Consider the following 18,830-nt stretch of genomic DNA (forward strand, 5'->3'; position numbering starts at 1 on the left):
GTGCTTGGTCGAGTTGGACTCTGGACCTTGGTTCTTCAGCCTTAACTCTCTTGCTTTCCCTTCAAGATTGCTTCACTTCTCCTCAGGATTGTTTCCATGCTCCTTAAGCTCCAAAATCACCTGTTTATGCATGAAAAGATGCAAATGCAATGCAACTAAACTCTAATGCATGATTAGTCCTAAAGCTACACAATAATGATGAAAATGGCTAGCAAAAGATGCAAAAGATGTGAATAAACTAAGGGAAAACATGGTAAAATATATGAACATCAAGAGGTTAGAATAGTTTTATAATAGTTATATAGGAAGATTATAGTAAATGTTTTTCTTGGATATATCTAGAAAAGAGGAATATGAAAAGTGATTGGAAGTTACATTTACAATTTATGCCTTTTTTCGTAATGTCAGATCGAAATTTATAGAATCAAAGCAAAGACTTTGACAATATGAAAATGCTTATTTTTTACTTGAATCCATCCATGCATTGGTTAAATTTCAAAATGTAATTAAATTATAAAATCGAAACTATAATGCATAATTGTTTAATTAATATTGATAATGTACTATATTCAATTATACAGTCTGTTTGAATCAAAGTTTTTAATAATCGCATGCACCATAAATTATTTCAACGATTAAAATTACTTAAAATAAAAATATGACTCAGTACAAATTATCTTTTACTTTTATAGATACATGATGAAACTGCTGATACTTTAAAGTATACTTCATCATCATATACTCCATTGAAAACCATAGTTCTTAGAAGTCTAAATCATCATCATTGTCTCTGTAGAATAAGATCCTGATTTTACTATATTGAAGATGTCTATATTAGTAGATTAATAATTTAGAACAATCTCCAAAAGTAAAGAAAATAAAACTAAGCAGTAAAATCTTAACTTCTTAAAATTCAGTTAAGAACAAATCAATCACATTATTTAAAAAATACCATAGTGATTTATTGATAACAAAGCAAGGTTATAGAGAAAACTGAACGAAATAAATAACCAAGAAAGTTTAAAATTAAGCATTTAAAAAATGCTTTTTATTGTTCAAATTAAAATTGACCAAATATTTGGAAACCAAACATGGAGTAGGACTATGGTTTTCCTTGATCAACATCTTCACAGCTAATGACTTCATTCAAATCCTTTGTAAGATAATATCCTTTATCTTCGGTGAAATCAGTAGAGAGATTGGAACATTGTTTCCTACTTGTAGATGATTGATCAATGTTAGGGTCAGTCGATTCTGTTTTGCGCTTCGACGAAGGAGTTGGACTGGAAGAATGATCAGTTTCATATGGCTTAGTGCCATTAGTAATCATTAGTGATGCCTGCACGTAAAGTAGTATATACATTAGAGGTATGCATTAATAGTATAGATATATCTAGAATTATACATACAATTTCAAATAAAAACCTGTTCAGAATGGGTGAGACTAATTTGGTCTATTGTATTTTCCGATGCTTCATTACCAATTTCCATGAATTTATTGCCTTCCCAGACATTAGCAACCTTGTAACTATCATTAGTACCAGCAAGATTGTCCCGAGCAATACATATCAGAAATTGAAATGTCTTCCCACAAACAGTCTTAATCTGATCAGGGATCAGAGTAGGATCCATGATCTGCATATTCGATATTTTGTTAGCTTCCATATTTTGTTAAAACATGTATCTTTACTATAAAAAAACTACATCTTCAAATGAACCATTTAGTATTTCAGCTGCAGAAACATCCACGATTTTTGATGCCTAACTATCAAATAGGAAAACTTTGGTTTTACCACTCTTGTCCTAAACGTGGACATGTAATTTGTACCTAAAGAGGAATAAATCATCGAATAGGTCAAGCAAACAAATATTCTTTTTTCAAAGTAGCTTAGCGTAAGCATCGAATACATCATGACTCATATATAAAGAATCAATTCTAATGCGTAGGCATCTTCTAGATACATCTAGCATTGATACTTTCATGCTAAAAAAGTATAGACAGATATTAAAGAAAAGTTAATGGATAAATTAGCCAAAATAAAGAAATCCACGAAGAAAAAAACTATGATAGGGGTCAAGAGAAAGAGTCAAAAAGGAAAATAAGCTTAAGGAGTTGAATGCAAAACCTAATTGGTTACTAAAGATCAATGAAATTTTGTTAGATGTATGTTGTAAATGATATGTAAATTAAGGATGTAATTGTAATTAATCTAGATCTAAGTAGTTCCTTGCACACATTATAAATATTCTAGTATATATTTCTATATGGTATCAGAGCCATCGATACCTAAACCTTAAAAAAAAATTTATTTTGACTTTCTCCTTTAGTCTCTTTTTCAGTTTCGTCTGACCATGTCGGCCTCCAATGTGTCTACCGCTGATACTATTGATGTATCCAATACCATTAATTTGGTTCATGTTAACACATTGAATGTCACTCAACTCATAACAACAAACTTCCTCATGTGGAGTCGCCAGATCTATGCTCCATTTGATAGTTATGATATCGCCACCTATCTCGACGGTACTGTCATGGCTCAAACGCTGCCAGCTACAACAAGAACACCAACGGTCGAAACAATCACTACATCCAACGCGGTAATACCTCAAATGTTTTCTCCAACCAATTATGGCAGAAACAGTCTAGTCTGATACGTGACCAACATTCGCCGTTGTCGTACAATAGTCGTTGTTAGATTTGCAGTGTTCATGGACACAATGCACACCATTATGCTCAGCTGCAACAACAACTCTACTCACAAATTTCCCCTGACTCCTATGCTCCATGGCAGCCACGTGCGAATCTTGTCACCGGAACACCGAACAACACCAATCCATGGGTCTTCGACATCAGTGCTACTCATCACCTTACCACTGATATTAACAACCTTTCACTACATTAGTCGGATCTTGGTGGTGATGAAGTGATGATTGTGGATGGTTCCATCCTTCCCATCATGCAAACTGGTTCCATGTCCATATCTTTATCATCTCGCCCTTTGCACTTAAAAGATGTTTTGTTTGTGCCAAATATTCACAAAAATTTGATTTTTGTTTACCATTTGTGTAACACTAATCAAGTGTTTGTCAAATTCTTCCCTGCACATTTTCAAGTGAAGGATCTCAACACGAGGGTCCTGTTTCTCCAAGGCAAGACTAAGAACGAGTTGTATGAGTGGTCAATCCATCTGCCTACCATAATGTTTGCCTCATCGACACCAAAGACGAGTCTTTCATCATGGCACTATCGATTAGGCCACCCTTCTATGCCTATTTTGAAATCTGTTGTTTCTCAATTTTCTCTTCTTGTCTCACAGACTTTTCAAAACCAGTTTTCATGCTCAGATTTTCTTATCAATAAAAGCCCCAAGAAACCTTTTTATTCTGATGTTTGGACATCTCTTTTGGTCTCCATCGACAACTACAAGTATTATCTAAATATTTTCGACCACTTTACGAGGTATACTTGGTTTTACCCATTAAAACAAAAATCATAAATTTGTGAGATATTTATTGCCTTCACCGCCCTTATCGAAACACATTTTGGTTGCTAAGTTGGTACGTTTTACTCCGGTAACGGTGAAGAGTTCATTGCGCTGCTTCAGTTTTTATCCGCTCATGGCAATGGCGATCTTACAACAGCACCCCATACACCGGAGCATAACGACATGTCAGAACAGAAACACGAGTCGAGACATGTTTCGCCTTGTTGGGTCACACCTCCATGCCTAAGACCTACTGGACATATGCTTTCTCGGTGGCGGTCTACCTCATTAATCGTATGCCAACTCCACTTCTGAACGCTAGATCATCGTTCCTGAAACCTTTTGGTCAACCGCCAAACTATAATAAACTATTGATCTTTGGGTGTGCTAGGACTCCATACTCACTCAAATTGACTAACTACTCATAACAACATCCATCACACAATAACCACTCACAACATCATGCACTAAGCAACAAAAAAATAATTCCACCAATTAAATTCTCTTAAACCACTCTAAAACCAATCCACTTAACCACCCTAGAACCATTAGGGCTCTGATACCAAATTGAAACAACCTGATCCGTTTTTTTTAATAATAATAATAATATAATTAAATAACTCATAATCTTTAATTATAACCCAAACAATAATCCAACAACAAACCAACATGCACAGCGGAAGACAAACCAAACCAACTCCAATTTAATATAAATACCATATCAATTAATACCAATAAAAACCATCAACCTAACATGCTTCTAAACCAGGTTCTAACATAAATAACATGACCTGTAATACAACCGAGACCCTAGATCATTCTCCTCCTCATCACCATGATTCCACGCTACACATGCATTACCTGCACCACAAACACAATGAGATGCGTGAGTATTACTAGAAATATCCAGTAAGGCTATCCTCCTATCTACGAGCTATACACACAAGCAAATCAAGAGTACAAACACAAATAAAACATAACAAACCAGCCATTAAACTGAACACCCAATAACATATTCACCACACCTACACATCATCACATAAATAAGTCATGCAACCAAATTGCTCAGATAAGCTCATGGTCACGAATTCACCTTATCACAAAATCTCGTACCGATTAGAAATCAGACGAGACCACGATATCAGTTACAATCCCCGATGGTCCCAACTCGTGTCTGAGAAAACGTGTCTCACGAATCTGTCATAACTCATCGAATTTAAATCCAAATCTACTTCTGAATAAAGGAGAATGACGATGAAAGCTTGGGAATAACTCTACTAACTTTCGTTATGTTTGAGGACGATTTGAGCAGTCGAACCCTTTTTCCCTAAAACCTGACAATTCTGCTTTTCTTGCCTTCACTCTAAAGCCAAACTAGTTCTCCTTCTTCCTCTCTTCCACCCTCAACGACCAATTCTCCTTCTCTCTGAACAATAGCAGCAAACTAAAAAGTAGAGAAGATCCTTTTTAGAGAGGAATTAGAGTTTTTTGGTTTAGTTTAAATAAATCAGACATTAGCAATAAATTAAATCATCCTTTAGATTTAATGAATAAATCGATCAACTTATTAAACCAACTTTATTCCGATTCCCGCTATAAACTTTAATATTTCATTATTTTTCGGAATACGGGCGTTATAAGTATCCACTAACCTAAAACATTAACGCACCATTATTTTTTTCGGTGATTCATAAAAAAAAAACAGAATTGTGTGATTTACAGTAAATCAAATTAATCTTATTAAAGTAAACACATGAGTTTTCTATTGATCATAACCAGATTTATTCTTACCTAATAAAGCAATACGTTTTCTTAATACAAAACCAAAGTGTAAACAGATCAAAACAAACTCCATTAGGTAAATAATATCTTATTTAATATAGTGGAATTTTTAAAAAATTTCAGTATGTTATCATTTGAGGTTCTTGGTGTTCATGCTTCTCTCGACGGTCTTGGCAGTGGCTTTAATGGACTCCTTGGTTTCTTCGGTTTTTCCGGTGACCGTATCTTTAATCTTCTCCGTAGTGTCCTTCACTTTATCCCATGCCTCCTCTGCTGTGTTCTTCGCCTTATCCTTCAAGTTACCAGCAGCGTCTGAGATCGTCTGTGCTCCTTCGTCTGCCTTCTTGGCCACCTATCAGGTTTAATTTGGTTATATGAAACATTAATTTGTAAACTACTTAACAAGACGGGGTTTTAATATTTTTATGCCTTTAAATTTGGTTTCATGTTTTCGTATATTTTATTAATAGAGCTAGTTATTTCAAAAAAAAAGTAAACAAAAACTATGTGGTATAATTTTTTTCGATTGTTCGTTTATATGACCAAGTTTTTTTTTTTTTTTTTTTTTTTNTTACCTTTTGCTGAGCCTCTGTGGCTTTGTCACAGACGGAGGCTTCATTCCTTGTACTCCCCTTTGATTATATATATTAAAAAAAAATAAGGATGATTAATATTAGTCACACGTATTAAAATTCGAAAAATAAAATAGCTAGATTACATGGACGAGTCTTGTCGGGATGGAAGCACGAGCTCTTGGAGCTCTTGTGATGAGTCTTGCAACAACTGCGAAGTTTGTCATTTCTTAACGCTCTTCTCTCTGTTGATTAATAATGGGATGAGTTTGTTAAGTAGTTTAAGCTTAAAGGATTTAAGTATATATAATGGAATTGAAAAATGTATAAGGAGATGAGGTGCCATGTGAAGAAGACACATGGATCGGTTTGGGTGGGACATGAGGAGTTTGACTCGGGACATCGGATGGTTCCGGTTCAAGTTAGCTATTTATAGTTGTGTTAATGTGACACAATCCTTGGCACCTCTTTTTCCTTGTTTGATGCTTAATAAAAGTATTTGCATTATTTCCATGCACCTAAGTGTATGTACTGAATATGATGGGGAACGTAATGTTAATAAACTTTGGTGAAAATTGATAGTGATTTTGACAGACGATTTGTCAATTAATATCCTTTTATATTTTACAAAAATGACACTACAAGAAAACAGGGTATTTACAACTACGCTTGGCGACTAAATATGTAGTCGCTAAATTTTCCGACTATCTGCCGACCACTAAGTGACCAAGTTACTACTACGTAAATTTAGTCGTAACTCAGACGTCATTTGCCGACCAAATAGAGTAGTCGGTAATATAGTCGTTGATTAACGACCATTATACGACTAAATGGGATGAACTTAATTGAGTTGTATCCAAGTAGCTAATTTGGCGACGAGTTAGCGACTAAGGCTATGAGTCGGTAAGTTGGCGACTATACAGCGACTACTTTAGTGGTATTCTTCACATATTAACTATAAATACAAGAATCATATGTTTGCATTCTCATATCTATACTTATGTTTAGGTGCAACATGTCTTATTAATTGTTTTCTATTACTACAGATGTGAATTGATTTATATGTAACTAATGTTTATATGTAACTAATGGTTTTAAGTTTATATATATCCATGTTTACATTCTTTATATACTATTAGATATTCACATTCTTTAAGTTTATATGTAACTAATGTTTTGTAATTTTTAAGTGATCAATATATTATGTAGTGTATATATATAAGTAGTAGATTTCAAATAATATGTAAACTAAACTAAATTATATGTTTTTCTAAAATTAAATATGGCTACAGATTCGCGACTAATAAGTGACTAACTACAGAATATTGGGTTTAAACATGTTTATTACGTGTTGGACCAGGTTTTGGACTACAAGACAAGCCCAATTTGTTAAAATAAAATCACATATCAACTCATCAGCGACTAATAAGCAACTAAGTTTAAAATATTTTGGGACTAAACAAGCCCGGGAATCCATTTACGCGATCCAGCCCATAAACAAACGACCTAACCCTAAGGCTCAAACCCTAATCTCTCATTTCTGATTTCTCACCGTTCTTCGCTGTTTCTCTCAATCTCTCATCGACGCAATCGCCGATTCTCTCAATCTTCTACGATGCCGGTTAAGAAGGTTGGACGAAAGAGGAATGTTGTCCCCAACGCTTCTGTCAGACCCGATGGCTCGAAGGTGAGAAAATTCAATCATCTACCGCTGCAGAACAACTTCACGCCGGCGGCTCAAAATCTGACGCCTCAGACGCCTCAAGAACAAGTCCGCGTTTCCCCCCAACTATCGACGTCAGTCGCACCGCAGGTTAGAAGCTATCTACCGCCACAGATCCTGTTTAAGAATTCCATGAATCGAAGCCGAGAAGACCAACCATCTCGGTCATTACCAGAAGTCCAAAACAATCCACCGGTTCAATCGAATCCTTTGCATGATTCTGCGAGATCTCCAGTTCAGAACTCTCACGCTCAAAGCCATCCGTCTTCTCAAAGTAACAACTTTGAGGAGCCAGATCCAGTATTGCCGGATCTCCAGGCGGACACGTTGAGGGCTCTTAACGCCATACTTATGGTGCCGGACCGCGACAAATTTACCACCGTGCTCTCTCCGGAACCGAAGCCTAACACGACTTGGTATGTAAACACGTTTTAATATTGTTTTGTCATACATGTGTAACATAGTCGAGTGTTATGTGATTGTTTTGTCATACATGTGTTACATAGTCGAGTGTTATGTGATTGTTTTGTCATTGGTTTGTGATTGTTTTGTCGAGTATATGTGTTTTGTCATGAACTTTTGTGTTTTGCCATGAACTATTGTTTATTGTTTTGTCGAGTATATGTGTTTTGTCATGAACTATTGTTTATTGTTTTGTCGAGTATATGTGTTTTGTCGAGTATATGTGTTTTGTCGAGTATATGTGTTTTGTCGAGTATATGTGTTTTGTCGAGTATATGTGTTTGTTCGAGTATATGTGTTTTGTCGAGTATATGTGTTTTGTCGAGTATATGTGTTTTGTCGAGTATATGTGTTTTGTCGAGTATATGTGTTTTGTCGAGTATATGTGTTTTGTCGAGTATATGTGTTTTGTCGAGTATATGTGTTTTGTCGAGTATATGTGTTTTGTCGAGTATATGTGTTTTGTCGAGTATATGTGTTTTGTCGAGTATATGTGTTTTGTCGAGTATATGTGTTTTGTCGAGTATATGTGTTTGTCATCAACTATTGTTTATTGTTTTGCCATTCCCAAGTCTCTCATCAGTTAGTAGTAACTAGAAAAGTATATGTGCTTGTCATGAACTATTGTTTATTGTTTTGTCATTCCCAAGTCTGACTTGATTCTTATGTTTTGAGGTTTACTCGTGATGCCAAATCACAACTGGTGCGGAAGATTACAAAGGTTTTTACAAACAAATTTGATGGTGAATACTATAACTGGTCATGTGTACCTCCGGAGAGACGAGAAAGATACTTCCTTGAGTTTGCGGTATAGTTTTCTGTTATATATCATTCATAGATAGGTTTTAATTGTTGTTTATCACTAACTTAATTCTATTTTCTTTTTCCTTAGAAAACACACACTTGGGATCCATTGATAACAGGGACAGTGAAACATTTTTTCTATGAGATATGTCAACGCCGGATGAAAAACATGGTAAGCGATGCTAGGACTAGTCGAGTGCAACCTAAATGGATCGCGGGTGAACTCTAGAAAACAATGGTTGCGCAGTGGGATACTGAAGAAGCACAGCAAATGAGTTGAATCTATTCCAATGCTCGTATGTCAGACCGTAATGGTCTCGGGCCACACTCGCACTTATCTGGGCCAACATCGTATCAACAAGTCAAACAAGGCTTGGTGAGTAACTTTAACTTATGACTTAACCTTGTTTTTGTAACTTTAACTTATGTCTTAACCTTGTTTTTGTTTTTGTAACATTCTAGGAAGAGAAACTCGGGAGACCAGTGAGTCTTGGTGAGGTTTTCAAACAGACACATACAAGGCCAGATGGTACGTATGTCGATCGAAAAACTGAGAAGATCTTCTCAACTTATGAGAAAAACTTACAAGCTAAGATATCTGAGATCGAGTCAGATCCTTCACGAGCTCAGGAGCTCACAGCAGAAGATTATACGGCCATCTTTCTTCAGGTAAAGTATCATTTTCACAATCTACATTTAAAGAGTCTTCAAAACTTTCAATTTCAGATCTAACAGTTTCAGTTTTTCTTTTCTAAGTCCACTGAGAAGGATTCACGAGGTAATCTTTTTGGACTTGGAAGCCTCAAGGATCATCTTCAGGATCTTCTCAGTGGCAAGAGCTATCAACAAGGACGGTCGTCGTTTGTAGCATTGGAAGAGCAAATGAAAGAAGCTCATCGTATAATTGAAGAACAAGTTGCCTATAATGTAAAACGTGATGCTGAGAATGCTGCTTGTGAAGCAGAGAATTCCAAAGTTGTGGCTGAGCAACAGAAGAAGATAGAGCACTTGGAAAACTACTTGCGCAAAACTGATCTAGCCTTTGTGGAATTCCTTGTGTCTAAATCAAGTGATGCATCCACCGCCTCTCCAACACAAAGATAACCTACTTTTTAGGTTACTTCTTAGGCTATTTATCTCTATTCTTTAACTCTAATGAACTTGTCAATCATAGTTTTTGATTGATCATTTTGGTTCTCTTTTGGTTATTATGAACTTGTCACTTTGGGATGATGTGTCAATCATAGTTTATGATTGATCATTTTGGTTCTCTTTTTGTAATTGTTAATGTGGTGAACATATTACTATTGTGGTGAACTTTTGGTTATTAAGAATGTGAATTTTAGGTTTCTGTTTGATTAGAAATTCGATTTATAAAACAAAACAAAACAATTATGGTTTTAAGCACTATAGTCGTCAAACCAGTCATTAAATCTGGTTGAAAGTCGTCGTAATATAGTCGTCAAATAGTCGTCTGATAGTAGTAACAGAGTCGCATAATAGTCGTAAATAGTCGTAACATTGTCACAATCTTTTCTCAAACTAGTCGTAACATTGTCATTAAATAGTCGTAAATAGTAACGACTAAATTACGACTACGTGTAATAGTCGTAATATCGTCGCTATTTACCGACTATGTTACGACTGAATTTCCTTACCGACTACCGATTTACGACAACGGTTATTAGTCGTAATTTAGTCTTTATGTATGAATTAGCGACTATGTAGTGACTATTAGTGCAGTCATAAATCACATGTTTTCTTGTAGTGTGAGTCACTTTGCAGTTAATTACTTTTTTTTTTTTTTAAGAAAGATATGGTATTACATATAATTTTTAATCTAACTTTTCAAAAGCAAACTCACTAGTTCTGTTTGAATATAATTTTTTATCATCTAATTATTGATATACTAAAACGAGCATATCTGTATGATATATATTTGTTAGTTTATATAAAGTATATTTTGTAGATAAATGATTGGGAAAATTGAATTCGAATAGAAGTTAATATCATTCAACTCATTGCATGAGATAGCAGATGAATGAGTTGAACAATTTTCTTTTATGATTTGCTCATTTTTTCAATTTTGTAGTTAAATCATTTTTTTAAATTATTTATTGCAAATGGTAAGAATAAATGAACGCTCATTCATTTTTTCCAACTTCTTAATTTGAATCATCCATTTATAACCGGTTATCTTTAGACGTGTCGCTGTCATACTCTTGAGTAGGTGAGGTTAGTGAACTCGGTATAAGAAAATTTTGAAGAATTCGAATAATTAATTCAAAAATTCATAATTGTGGATCCAACCAGTTTGAAAAAAAATCATATAATCAGAATTCTATGTATAACTAAAAATCTTTTAAAGATTTGTTATAATGTGTTTCCTCTTAAAACATTTATAAATCTGCCACTAAACATCGATGATCTCCCCTTTCTTTCTAGGTCCACATCGCAATTATTTTCCGGCAAAGGATAAGTATGTTTTTTCCAACTTTTCACAAAACTAGAAAGAAAAAAGCCAAAGAAAAACTCGCTGACAAAACCAAAACAAATGTATGTACTATGTAGAACGTTCGAAGCCGGTTTGCAAAACTCGCTGAGACTAGGCAGTAATACAACCTACCGGAGTCCATAGACAATTCGAATTAGTTAACGTTCAAATTAACGGAGCTTGATGTGAGTCACTAGTCAGTATCACATCTATACAACCAAGTCAAAGTTTGTTTTTTTTGTTATAAGATCAAACATTCAAACTTTAAAGGATATGCTTCTTTATAGCATGATCTAATCTTCTTTAAACAACAAAGAAAGAACAAGGCTTACAAGTTCAAACCATTATTAAGTAGAATGGACCAACAAGTCAAGGCTTGTATTCTGAACAACTCCTTATTATCTCTCCCAACAACAACAACAACAACAACAACAAAGAGGAAACGGTGAATTTGATAATGAAAACCTAGGTATATTTACAGACACAGAAAAGAGAGGAAGCTTGAGGAGACAATTTCTTACAAAACCCACCAAGATGAAACCCATTGGAGACGCAATATTTGTTGCAACGTGGTAATTTCGCACATTCTCCGGCTACATACAGCCATTCCGTCCGGCCACTCTTCCTACCCCGTCCTCTCGCAGATGTGGTCATCGTCCGGCCTTGAGTAGTAGCCACCCCTTTTATACCATCATATCAAAAAGATATTGTATTTTTCAAAACGAAAAGAAAAAGATCTTACGGAAAGGGTGTCGTATTTGCCATGGAGCATACAATTATATTTACCTGAAATGAGAAGGGCAATGTATACGAAAAGACAGAGGTAAATGAGCTTCACGGCCATTCTTGTCTATAGTCAAGTTCTCTCTTCACTCTTTAATTTTCCTTTGATTATAATCTTAATGTTCTTCTAAATATAGCAAAACGCATTTTTTATATATCGTTATGTGTAGGTCCTTTTATTACTTTATCAAGTTTTAAATACCTAAATATCGTCCTGCTTTGGCTACTACATAATTTCGACCCATTGTAGTGCGGGAGCCATACATTTTTTTATAAATATATAGCATTACCTAACAAATATATAAAATTTTCATTTACAAAGACTTTAGAAGATGAATATGGGCCCTAACCCTATCGGGATTGTTCATGTAAATACTTTTATTAAAAAAAATAATGAAAAGGAGAGAAAGGATTGAAAAGAAAGAGAACTGTTGCTTGTGTAGGAACTTTGATAAACGTTTCAATAAAAGAGACATGTATCATTTACCTAATAATACATATATTAAAAATATAAATAAAAAATGAAAATGTGTAATAAAAATATATTTTTTAGTTTTCTAAAAAACGCTTCACCATCCCTATGGTCTAAAAGGATAGGGTGGTGGTGCTATTGGGAACACTAATAAAATGACATAATTATAATTTAAAAAGGGAAAAATGGATTAATTGAGGGATCTGTGTATATGTTGGAGAGAGTTTTTTTCCTATCTATCTTTGACTATTTTGCTCTACCTTTTGATTTTACATGTAAAGTCAAAAGTATGAAAGGAGACAAAAAAAAAAGTAGTCAAAAGTAAGAAAAAGGATTTTTGTATATGTTTTTGTCNATACAGCCATTCCGTCCGACCACTCTTCCTACCCCGTCCTCTCGCAGATGTGGTCATCGTCCGGCCTTGAGTAGTAGCCACCCCTTTTATACCATCATATCAAAAAGATATTGTATTTTTCAAAACGAAAAGAAAAAGATCTTACGGAAAGGGTGTCGTATTTGCCATGGAGCATACAATTATATTTACCTGAAATGAGAAGGGCAATGTATACGAAAAGACAGAGGTAAATGAGCTTCACGGCCATTCTTGTCTATAGTCAAGTGCTCTCTTCACTCTTTAATTTTCCTTTGATTGTAATCTTAATGTTCTTCTAAATATAGCAAAACGCATTTTTTATATATCGTTATGTGTAGGTCCTTTTATTACTTTATCAAGTTTTAAATACCTAAATATCGTCCTGCTTTGGCTACTACATAATTTCGACCCATTGTAGTGCGGGAGCCATACATTTTTTTATAAATATATAGCATTACCTAACAAATATATAAAATTTTCATTTACAAAGACTTTAGAAGATGAATATGGGCCCTAACCCTATCGGGATTGTTCATGTAAATACTTTTATTAAAAAAAATAATGAAAAGGAGAGAAAGGATTGAAAAGAAAGAGAACTGTTGCTTGTGTAGGAACTTTGATAAACGTTTCAATAAAAGAGACATGTATCATTTACCTAATAATACATATATTAAAAATATAAATAAAAAATGAAAATGTGTAATAAAAATATATTTTTTAGTTTTCTAAAAAACGCTTCACCATCCCTATGGTCTAAAAGGATAGGGTGGTGGTGCTATTGGGAACACTAATAAAATGACATAATTATAATTTAAAAAGGGAAAAATGGATTAATTGAGGGATCTGTGTATATGTTGGAGAGAGTTTTTTTCCTATCTATCTTTGACTATTTTGCTCTACCTTTTGATTTTACATGTAAAGTCAAAAGTATGAAAGGAGACAAAAAAAAAAGTAGTCAAAAGTAAGAAAAAGGATTTTTGTATATGTTTTTGTCTAACTATTGTATGTATGTTTGAAAACAACTAAATAATTGGAATGCATAACACTTAACTAATGTAATAGGGTAATCGAGTTGTAGCCCCCAGCAAAGTTCCAGTTCTTGCTTCACTCCCACGAAACTTTAGCCTATGTTTCTAGCCACACAAAAAAACTTTGACAATGTATATCCCCACCTAATTTGAATTTCAAGTTCTATCCCCACGTCTTTTAAATCTAAACATTTTTTGTCTAATCTATCATTTAACCAAATTAAAATTGTAATTAATACTTAAACCAAAAACCCAAAATGTAAACATAAGTCGATACCTTTATAAGTACCAGAGACAAAATCGAGAGAAAAAAAAGGATTTATGTGGTTTCAGCAGTTGAGACATTGATTCAGCGAAGAGGATATCATTTGGTTCAAGGAAGTGCCTCGATTCTCACGTTGCAATGAGGTAAGATATTTAAACTCTAATAGCATGACTGCAATACATGTTTTGTAATTTTGAGATGAATCCTTTATCTTTTCTCCAATATTAGTGGCGAAGAACATGATTCTGAGAGAGAGTGGCGTCTTAAGATGTTGGAAGATGAAAGTGATCCAAGTGACCCAGACTTTGGAATTTCTGATTAAGACGACAATAATTCAAGTTCTTCCGATAGCGGATCTGATGAAGATGATGATGAAGAGTTGATGAACAAGTTTCAGTTAGAAATTGAAGATGATGTTGCTCAATTTAGAGATGAGCTGCCAATGCAGCATAATGCGTGCCCTGAAAGTGACAGTGACTCCGAACATGCCGAAGTGGTTCTGGTAAAACGAGGCCAACGGATCAGGCAAAGGGGAGATGGAAATTTACACTTTCAGCAAACATTTTCTAGTGGTCTTGCGTTTAAGGAAGCTATGCTAGATTATGCTCTTAAAACAGGAAACAATATTAAACAATCTAGGTGGGATCAGACAAGGTTTGAATACAAATGTGGTATGGATGGTTGCAATTGGAGAATATATTGCTCACTAAGCACCAAAAAGAATATATGGCATGTCACAGTGTTTAAAACTCACCATAATTGCAGTAGAAACAGAGAGTGTTTGATGTTGACTGATCCGGTGATTGCGCGTTTGTTTGTGGACAAGATAAGACATGATCCAGAGAATATGATGCCTATGAAGATTCAAGAGATTATTAAAGATCAATGGAAGCTCACTGCTACACGAAATCAATGTCAAGAAGCTAGAAAAAAATCATTGAGGTGGCTACAAAAAGAATATGATGATCATTTTGCACATATTCGAGGTTATTGCAAAGAGATCACTGATTCAAATCCAGATTCTATAGTAGAAGTTGAAATTGTTCACAGGCCAGATGATAAAGAGTTATTTGATCGGTTTTATGTGTTTTCACATTCTGTTTAGATCTAAGACAAATTAGACAGAAAATGTTTAGATCTAAGAAACGTGGGGATATAACTTGAAATTCAAATTAGGTGGGGATATACATTGTCAAAGTTTTGTTGTGTGGCTAGAAACAGAAGCTAAAGTTTCATGGGGCTAAAGCAAGAATTGGAACTTTGTAGGGGGCTACAACTCGACTACCCCAGTGTAATAAATAATAACTAGTCACATCCATTCAACTAAAACCATCCCAAAATTTCACCCAACGTACTCAAACAAATTTGAGATAAGAAAATTGGCATTAACAATTTCCTTTAAAAGTTATCTCTTCTTACAAAAGAAAATGGTGGATTAACATTAACTTTAACTATTAAAAACATAATAACTTTTTAGTTGATGAAATAGTTGCTAAGTTTTTATTGTCTCTCCCGGGCTTAAAGGAATTTTATAGTAAGCACAGATAAACCAGTAATTTACTTTTGAACACCAAACTGAGAAAAAAAAAAAAAAACTAAATAAGCTTTCTTCTTAAAAATTGATTTACTATTTTGGTATAGAACAAATTTCAAATCCTTAAATCTGTGATACTTTCTTGATTCTTCCTCATTTTCGTGCGTCCCACGTCTCCTTGATTTGTCATAAGTATTTAGAAAATTTTGTAGTTGCATACAATAGTTATAATAATCCGAAGAACAATTTACTAATGATTCTCCCTATCAAAGTTCTGTTTTGTTTAAGAGTAAGAATTTTGTGATTTTGGACAAGAAAACGATAGGAAGGTATTGGTACCATGGTTCCATCGTTGGAACGAGGAACAAGCATTTCGAGTTCATTCAATTTTGATAGGATGTTCGATTCCTCACCGGAAAAAGAAGAAGAACAACAACAACAACCTCAGCTCGTGGAACCAAGCACGTCGGAAAGTCAAACTCAAGACAGCCTCGGTGGAAGTCCGGTGGAGAGTAGCCGTCCGATGACTTCCCGTCTGATTTCCCGTAGACAGGATAAGCAACAATCCGGTGATTACAAAAAAAGTTTCATTATTTCTATTCGTTTAAGAACTCTAGAGATATAAAAGGGGGAAAAAAAAAAAGTAAACAATTTTGTGGATTTTACATATTGTAGACACGGAGATGATGAAAGATAAATTCACAAAATTACTTCTAGGAGAAGATATGTCAGGTGGTGGTAAAGGTGTAGCTTCTGCTTTGGCACTATCAAATGCCATCACAAATCTAGCCGGTAAATGTAGTTCTTTAGTTTTTTTTTTTTTAGTTATGTTCATCCACAAGCAACACAAAATTAATCTATGGTTTGGTTTAATTTTTATGTGTAGCGTCAATATTCGGGGAACAGACAAAGTTACAGCCGATGGCACCGGATAGAAAAGCTAGGTGGAAGAAAGAGATCGATTGGTTATTGTCTGTGACGGATCACATTGTCGAGTTTGTTCCATCTCAACAGATGAGTAAGGATGGAGTCTGCACCGAGGTTCAGTTTCCTAATAGGCTAACACTTATCAGTTCTATATTATCAACGTCAGAGATAATATTCTGATTCAAAGACTATTTGTAGATTATGGTGACGCGACAAAGATGTGATCTTCTTATGAACATCCCTGCCCTCCGCAAACTCGACGCTATGCTCATTGTAAGAGTGCACATATATTCAAATACATGTATGTTATGCAACTACTTTGATGGAACGATATTGAAACATATATATATTAGGATACATTGGACAATTTTAGAGGACACAATGAATTCTGGTATGTGTCGAGAGACTCTGAAGAAGGGAAGCAAGCACGGAATGATAGGACAAAGGACAAGTGGTGGCTTCCTCCGGTGAAAGTCCCTTCTGATGGCTTGTCCGAGTCATCCCGAAGAATGCTTCATTTTCAAAAAGATTCGGTCTCACAAGTCCAAAAAGCCGCCATGGCAATTAATGCCCAAGTTCTTTCAGAAATGGCTATCCCTGATAGCTATATCGAGTCTCTTCCAAAGGTGATTATCCTTCTTTTTGTCTTAAAATCGGATAATATAGTATCAATGGTTTGCCTACATTATTTATATTCTATGACATCATCATATATATACTATTCTAAAAAAAAACATCAATAATGGTGATTGAGAAGACTTAGATTATTGCAGAATGGAAGGGTAAGCCTTGGGGATACGTTATACAAGAGCATAACAGAAGAGTGGTTTGATCCAGAACAGTTCTTGTCAACACTCGACTTGTCTACGGAGCACAAAGTGTTGGATGTGAAGAACAGGATCGAGGCCTCAATTGTTATATGGAAAAGGAAACTTCATCTAAAAGACAACAAATCTTCTTGGGGATCAGCTGTGAGCTTGGAGAAACGAGAGTTGTTCGAAGAGAGAGCCGAGACGATCTTGGTCTTGCTTAAACAAAAGTTCCCTGGTCTTCCCCAATCTTCACTCGACATCTCCAAAATTCAGTATAACAAGGTAATACTCAAATGAATCATTATTTTAGTTATAGGTCATTGTGGTTCATTTATCACTTTGTGTGTTCTAACTATAGGATGTGGGACACGCGGTTTTGGAGAGCTACTCAAGGATATTAGAGAGCTTGGGGTACACGGAAATGTCGAGAATCGAGGATGTACTTTACGCGGATTCTTTAGCCCGAAAGCAATGTACAGATGAAGAAACATCAGATGGTGGGAAATTAGCAACAGAAATGGATTCAGAGTTAGGCGAGGAAACAGAGAAGCTTGACCCACAATACTCATCAAAGACAACATTGCTTGATTTTATTGGTTGGAGTGACAATAGCTCAAAAGGGCAGTCAGAGAAACTTCCCAAGTCTCCAAAATTGACGCCAAAGAAATTCTCGTATTTGGAGAAGCTCGAGAACTTGAATGGTTTTAGGAGCCCTAAAGATAGGCATTGAAGACCAATCAAAAAGACATGGGAACAAGTAACATGCATGATACAATTGCGCAGCCGTAAGTGTGTGTTATTTTTAGGCAAAAGAATGAAACAAGTAGCAATTAAGAATTGTCTTCCTTCCGGTTTTGCTTCTTGGACAGAGAAGTATACTAACTTGTCAACACCATACTCCATTCTCAATATATATATTGTTCTTTCTCTTAAAGAAAACATCATTTACATAGTCAGATACTATAATTTGTTTAATATAGAATGGTGGCGGCGTAGCGTATAACATGCAGAAAGGGGTACATCTACATCAGGTGCAGTTTCCACAATGAACTCAGTCAATTATAAAGGCCCAAACAATGAATGAGAAGCCCAACAACGTAAACAAAAGGTAATGAGTAACCGTCAGATGCGATATGAACACGTGGCAGAATCTCAACGAGTTAGAAAACCCTAAGCGCTTCTTCATATTTATTTTTCCCTGTATAAAAAGGATGAGGCAGAGAGAGACAGAAGCTTAACATCATCCATCAATCAATCCATCCATCTCTGCTAATTCATTCTCTCGTAATCAGATTCTTATTTATTTATCTTCGA

The 18,830-nt window shown here is 35.0% G+C and overlaps 4 protein-coding genes across 4 annotated transcripts; 1 reads left to right on the forward strand and 3 right to left on the reverse strand.

Annotated features, from left to right (window-relative positions):
* On the reverse strand, window positions 1,103-1,705 carry LOC104728166. The gene is made up of 2 exons (XM_010447193.1): window positions 1,426-1,705; window positions 1,103-1,339 (listed from the first exon to the last, which is right to left on the reverse strand). Exons 1-2 carry the CDS (start codon window positions 1,663-1,665, stop codon window positions 1,103-1,105), a joined length of 477 nt encoding a protein of 158 aa, XP_010445495.1. The 5' UTR covers window positions 1,666-1,705.
* Window positions 5,355-6,168, reverse strand: LOC104723934 (uncharacterized protein At4g13230). The gene is made up of 3 exons (XM_010442365.2): window positions 5,986-6,168; window positions 5,843-5,899; window positions 5,355-5,619 (listed from the first exon to the last, which is right to left on the reverse strand). The coding sequence occupies exons 1-3, from the start codon at window positions 6,064-6,066 to the stop codon at window positions 5,398-5,400; spliced, it is 360 nt and encodes a 119-aa protein (XP_010440667.1). The 5' UTR covers window positions 6,067-6,168; the 3' UTR covers window positions 5,355-5,397.
* LOC104723936 (defensin-like protein 37) lies at window positions 11,694-12,336 on the reverse strand. Its single transcript, XM_019232429.1, has 2 exons — window positions 12,109-12,336; window positions 11,694-12,002 (listed from the first exon to the last, which is right to left on the reverse strand). Exons 1-2 carry the CDS (start codon window positions 12,164-12,166, stop codon window positions 11,788-11,790), a joined length of 273 nt encoding a protein of 90 aa, XP_019087974.1. The 5' UTR covers window positions 12,167-12,336; the 3' UTR covers window positions 11,694-11,787.
* On the forward strand, window positions 16,114-18,383 carry LOC104723938 (rop guanine nucleotide exchange factor 9-like). The gene is made up of 7 exons (XM_019232456.1): window positions 16,114-16,346; window positions 16,453-16,569; window positions 16,664-16,818; window positions 16,903-16,977; window positions 17,058-17,330; window positions 17,478-17,798; window positions 17,875-18,383. Exons 1-7 carry the CDS (start codon window positions 16,118-16,120, stop codon window positions 18,244-18,246), a joined length of 1,542 nt encoding a protein of 513 aa, XP_019088001.1. The 5' UTR covers window positions 16,114-16,117; the 3' UTR covers window positions 18,247-18,383.

The sequence above is a fragment of the Camelina sativa genome, chromosome 11 (assembly GCF_000633955.1).
Source record: "Camelina sativa cultivar DH55 chromosome 11, Cs, whole genome shotgun sequence".
NCBI classification, from domain to species: domain Eukaryota; kingdom Viridiplantae; phylum Streptophyta; class Magnoliopsida; order Brassicales; family Brassicaceae; genus Camelina; species Camelina sativa.

Bases quoted from the DNA above. Each gene is read 5' to 3' on its own strand.
- LOC104728166 (XM_010447193.1), bottom strand. From the start codon at position 1,665: ATGGAAGCTAACAAAATATCGAATATGCAGATCATGGATCCTACTCTG. The intron at 1,340-1,425 runs GTTTTTATTTGA...CTTTACGTGCAG, and splicing joins GTCTCACCCATTCTGAACAG to GCATCACTAATGATTACTAA.
- LOC104723934 (XM_010442365.2), bottom strand. From the start codon at position 6,066: ATGACAAACTTCGCAGTTGTTGCAAGACTCATCACAAGAGCTCCAAGA. The intron at 5,900-5,985 runs GTAATCTAGCTA...ATATAATCAAAG, and splicing joins TCCCGACAAGACTCGTCCAT to GGGAGTACAAGGAATGAAGC.
- LOC104723936 (XM_019232429.1), bottom strand. From the start codon at position 12,166: ATGGCCGTGAAGCTCATTTACCTCTGTCTTTTCGTATACATTGCCCTT. The intron at 12,003-12,108 runs GTAAATATAATT...ATGGTATAAAAG, and splicing joins CATTGCCCTTCTCATTTCAG to GGGTGGCTACTACTCAAGGC.
- LOC104723938 (XM_019232456.1), top strand. From the start codon at position 16,118: ATGGTTCCATCGTTGGAACGAGGAACAAGCATTTCGAGTTCATTCAAT. The intron at 16,347-16,452 runs GTGATTACAAAA...TACATATTGTAG, and splicing joins ACAGGATAAGCAACAATCCG to ACACGGAGATGATGAAAGAT. The intron at 16,819-16,902 runs GTTCAGTTTCCT...GACTATTTGTAG, and splicing joins AGGATGGAGTCTGCACCGAG to ATTATGGTGACGCGACAAAG.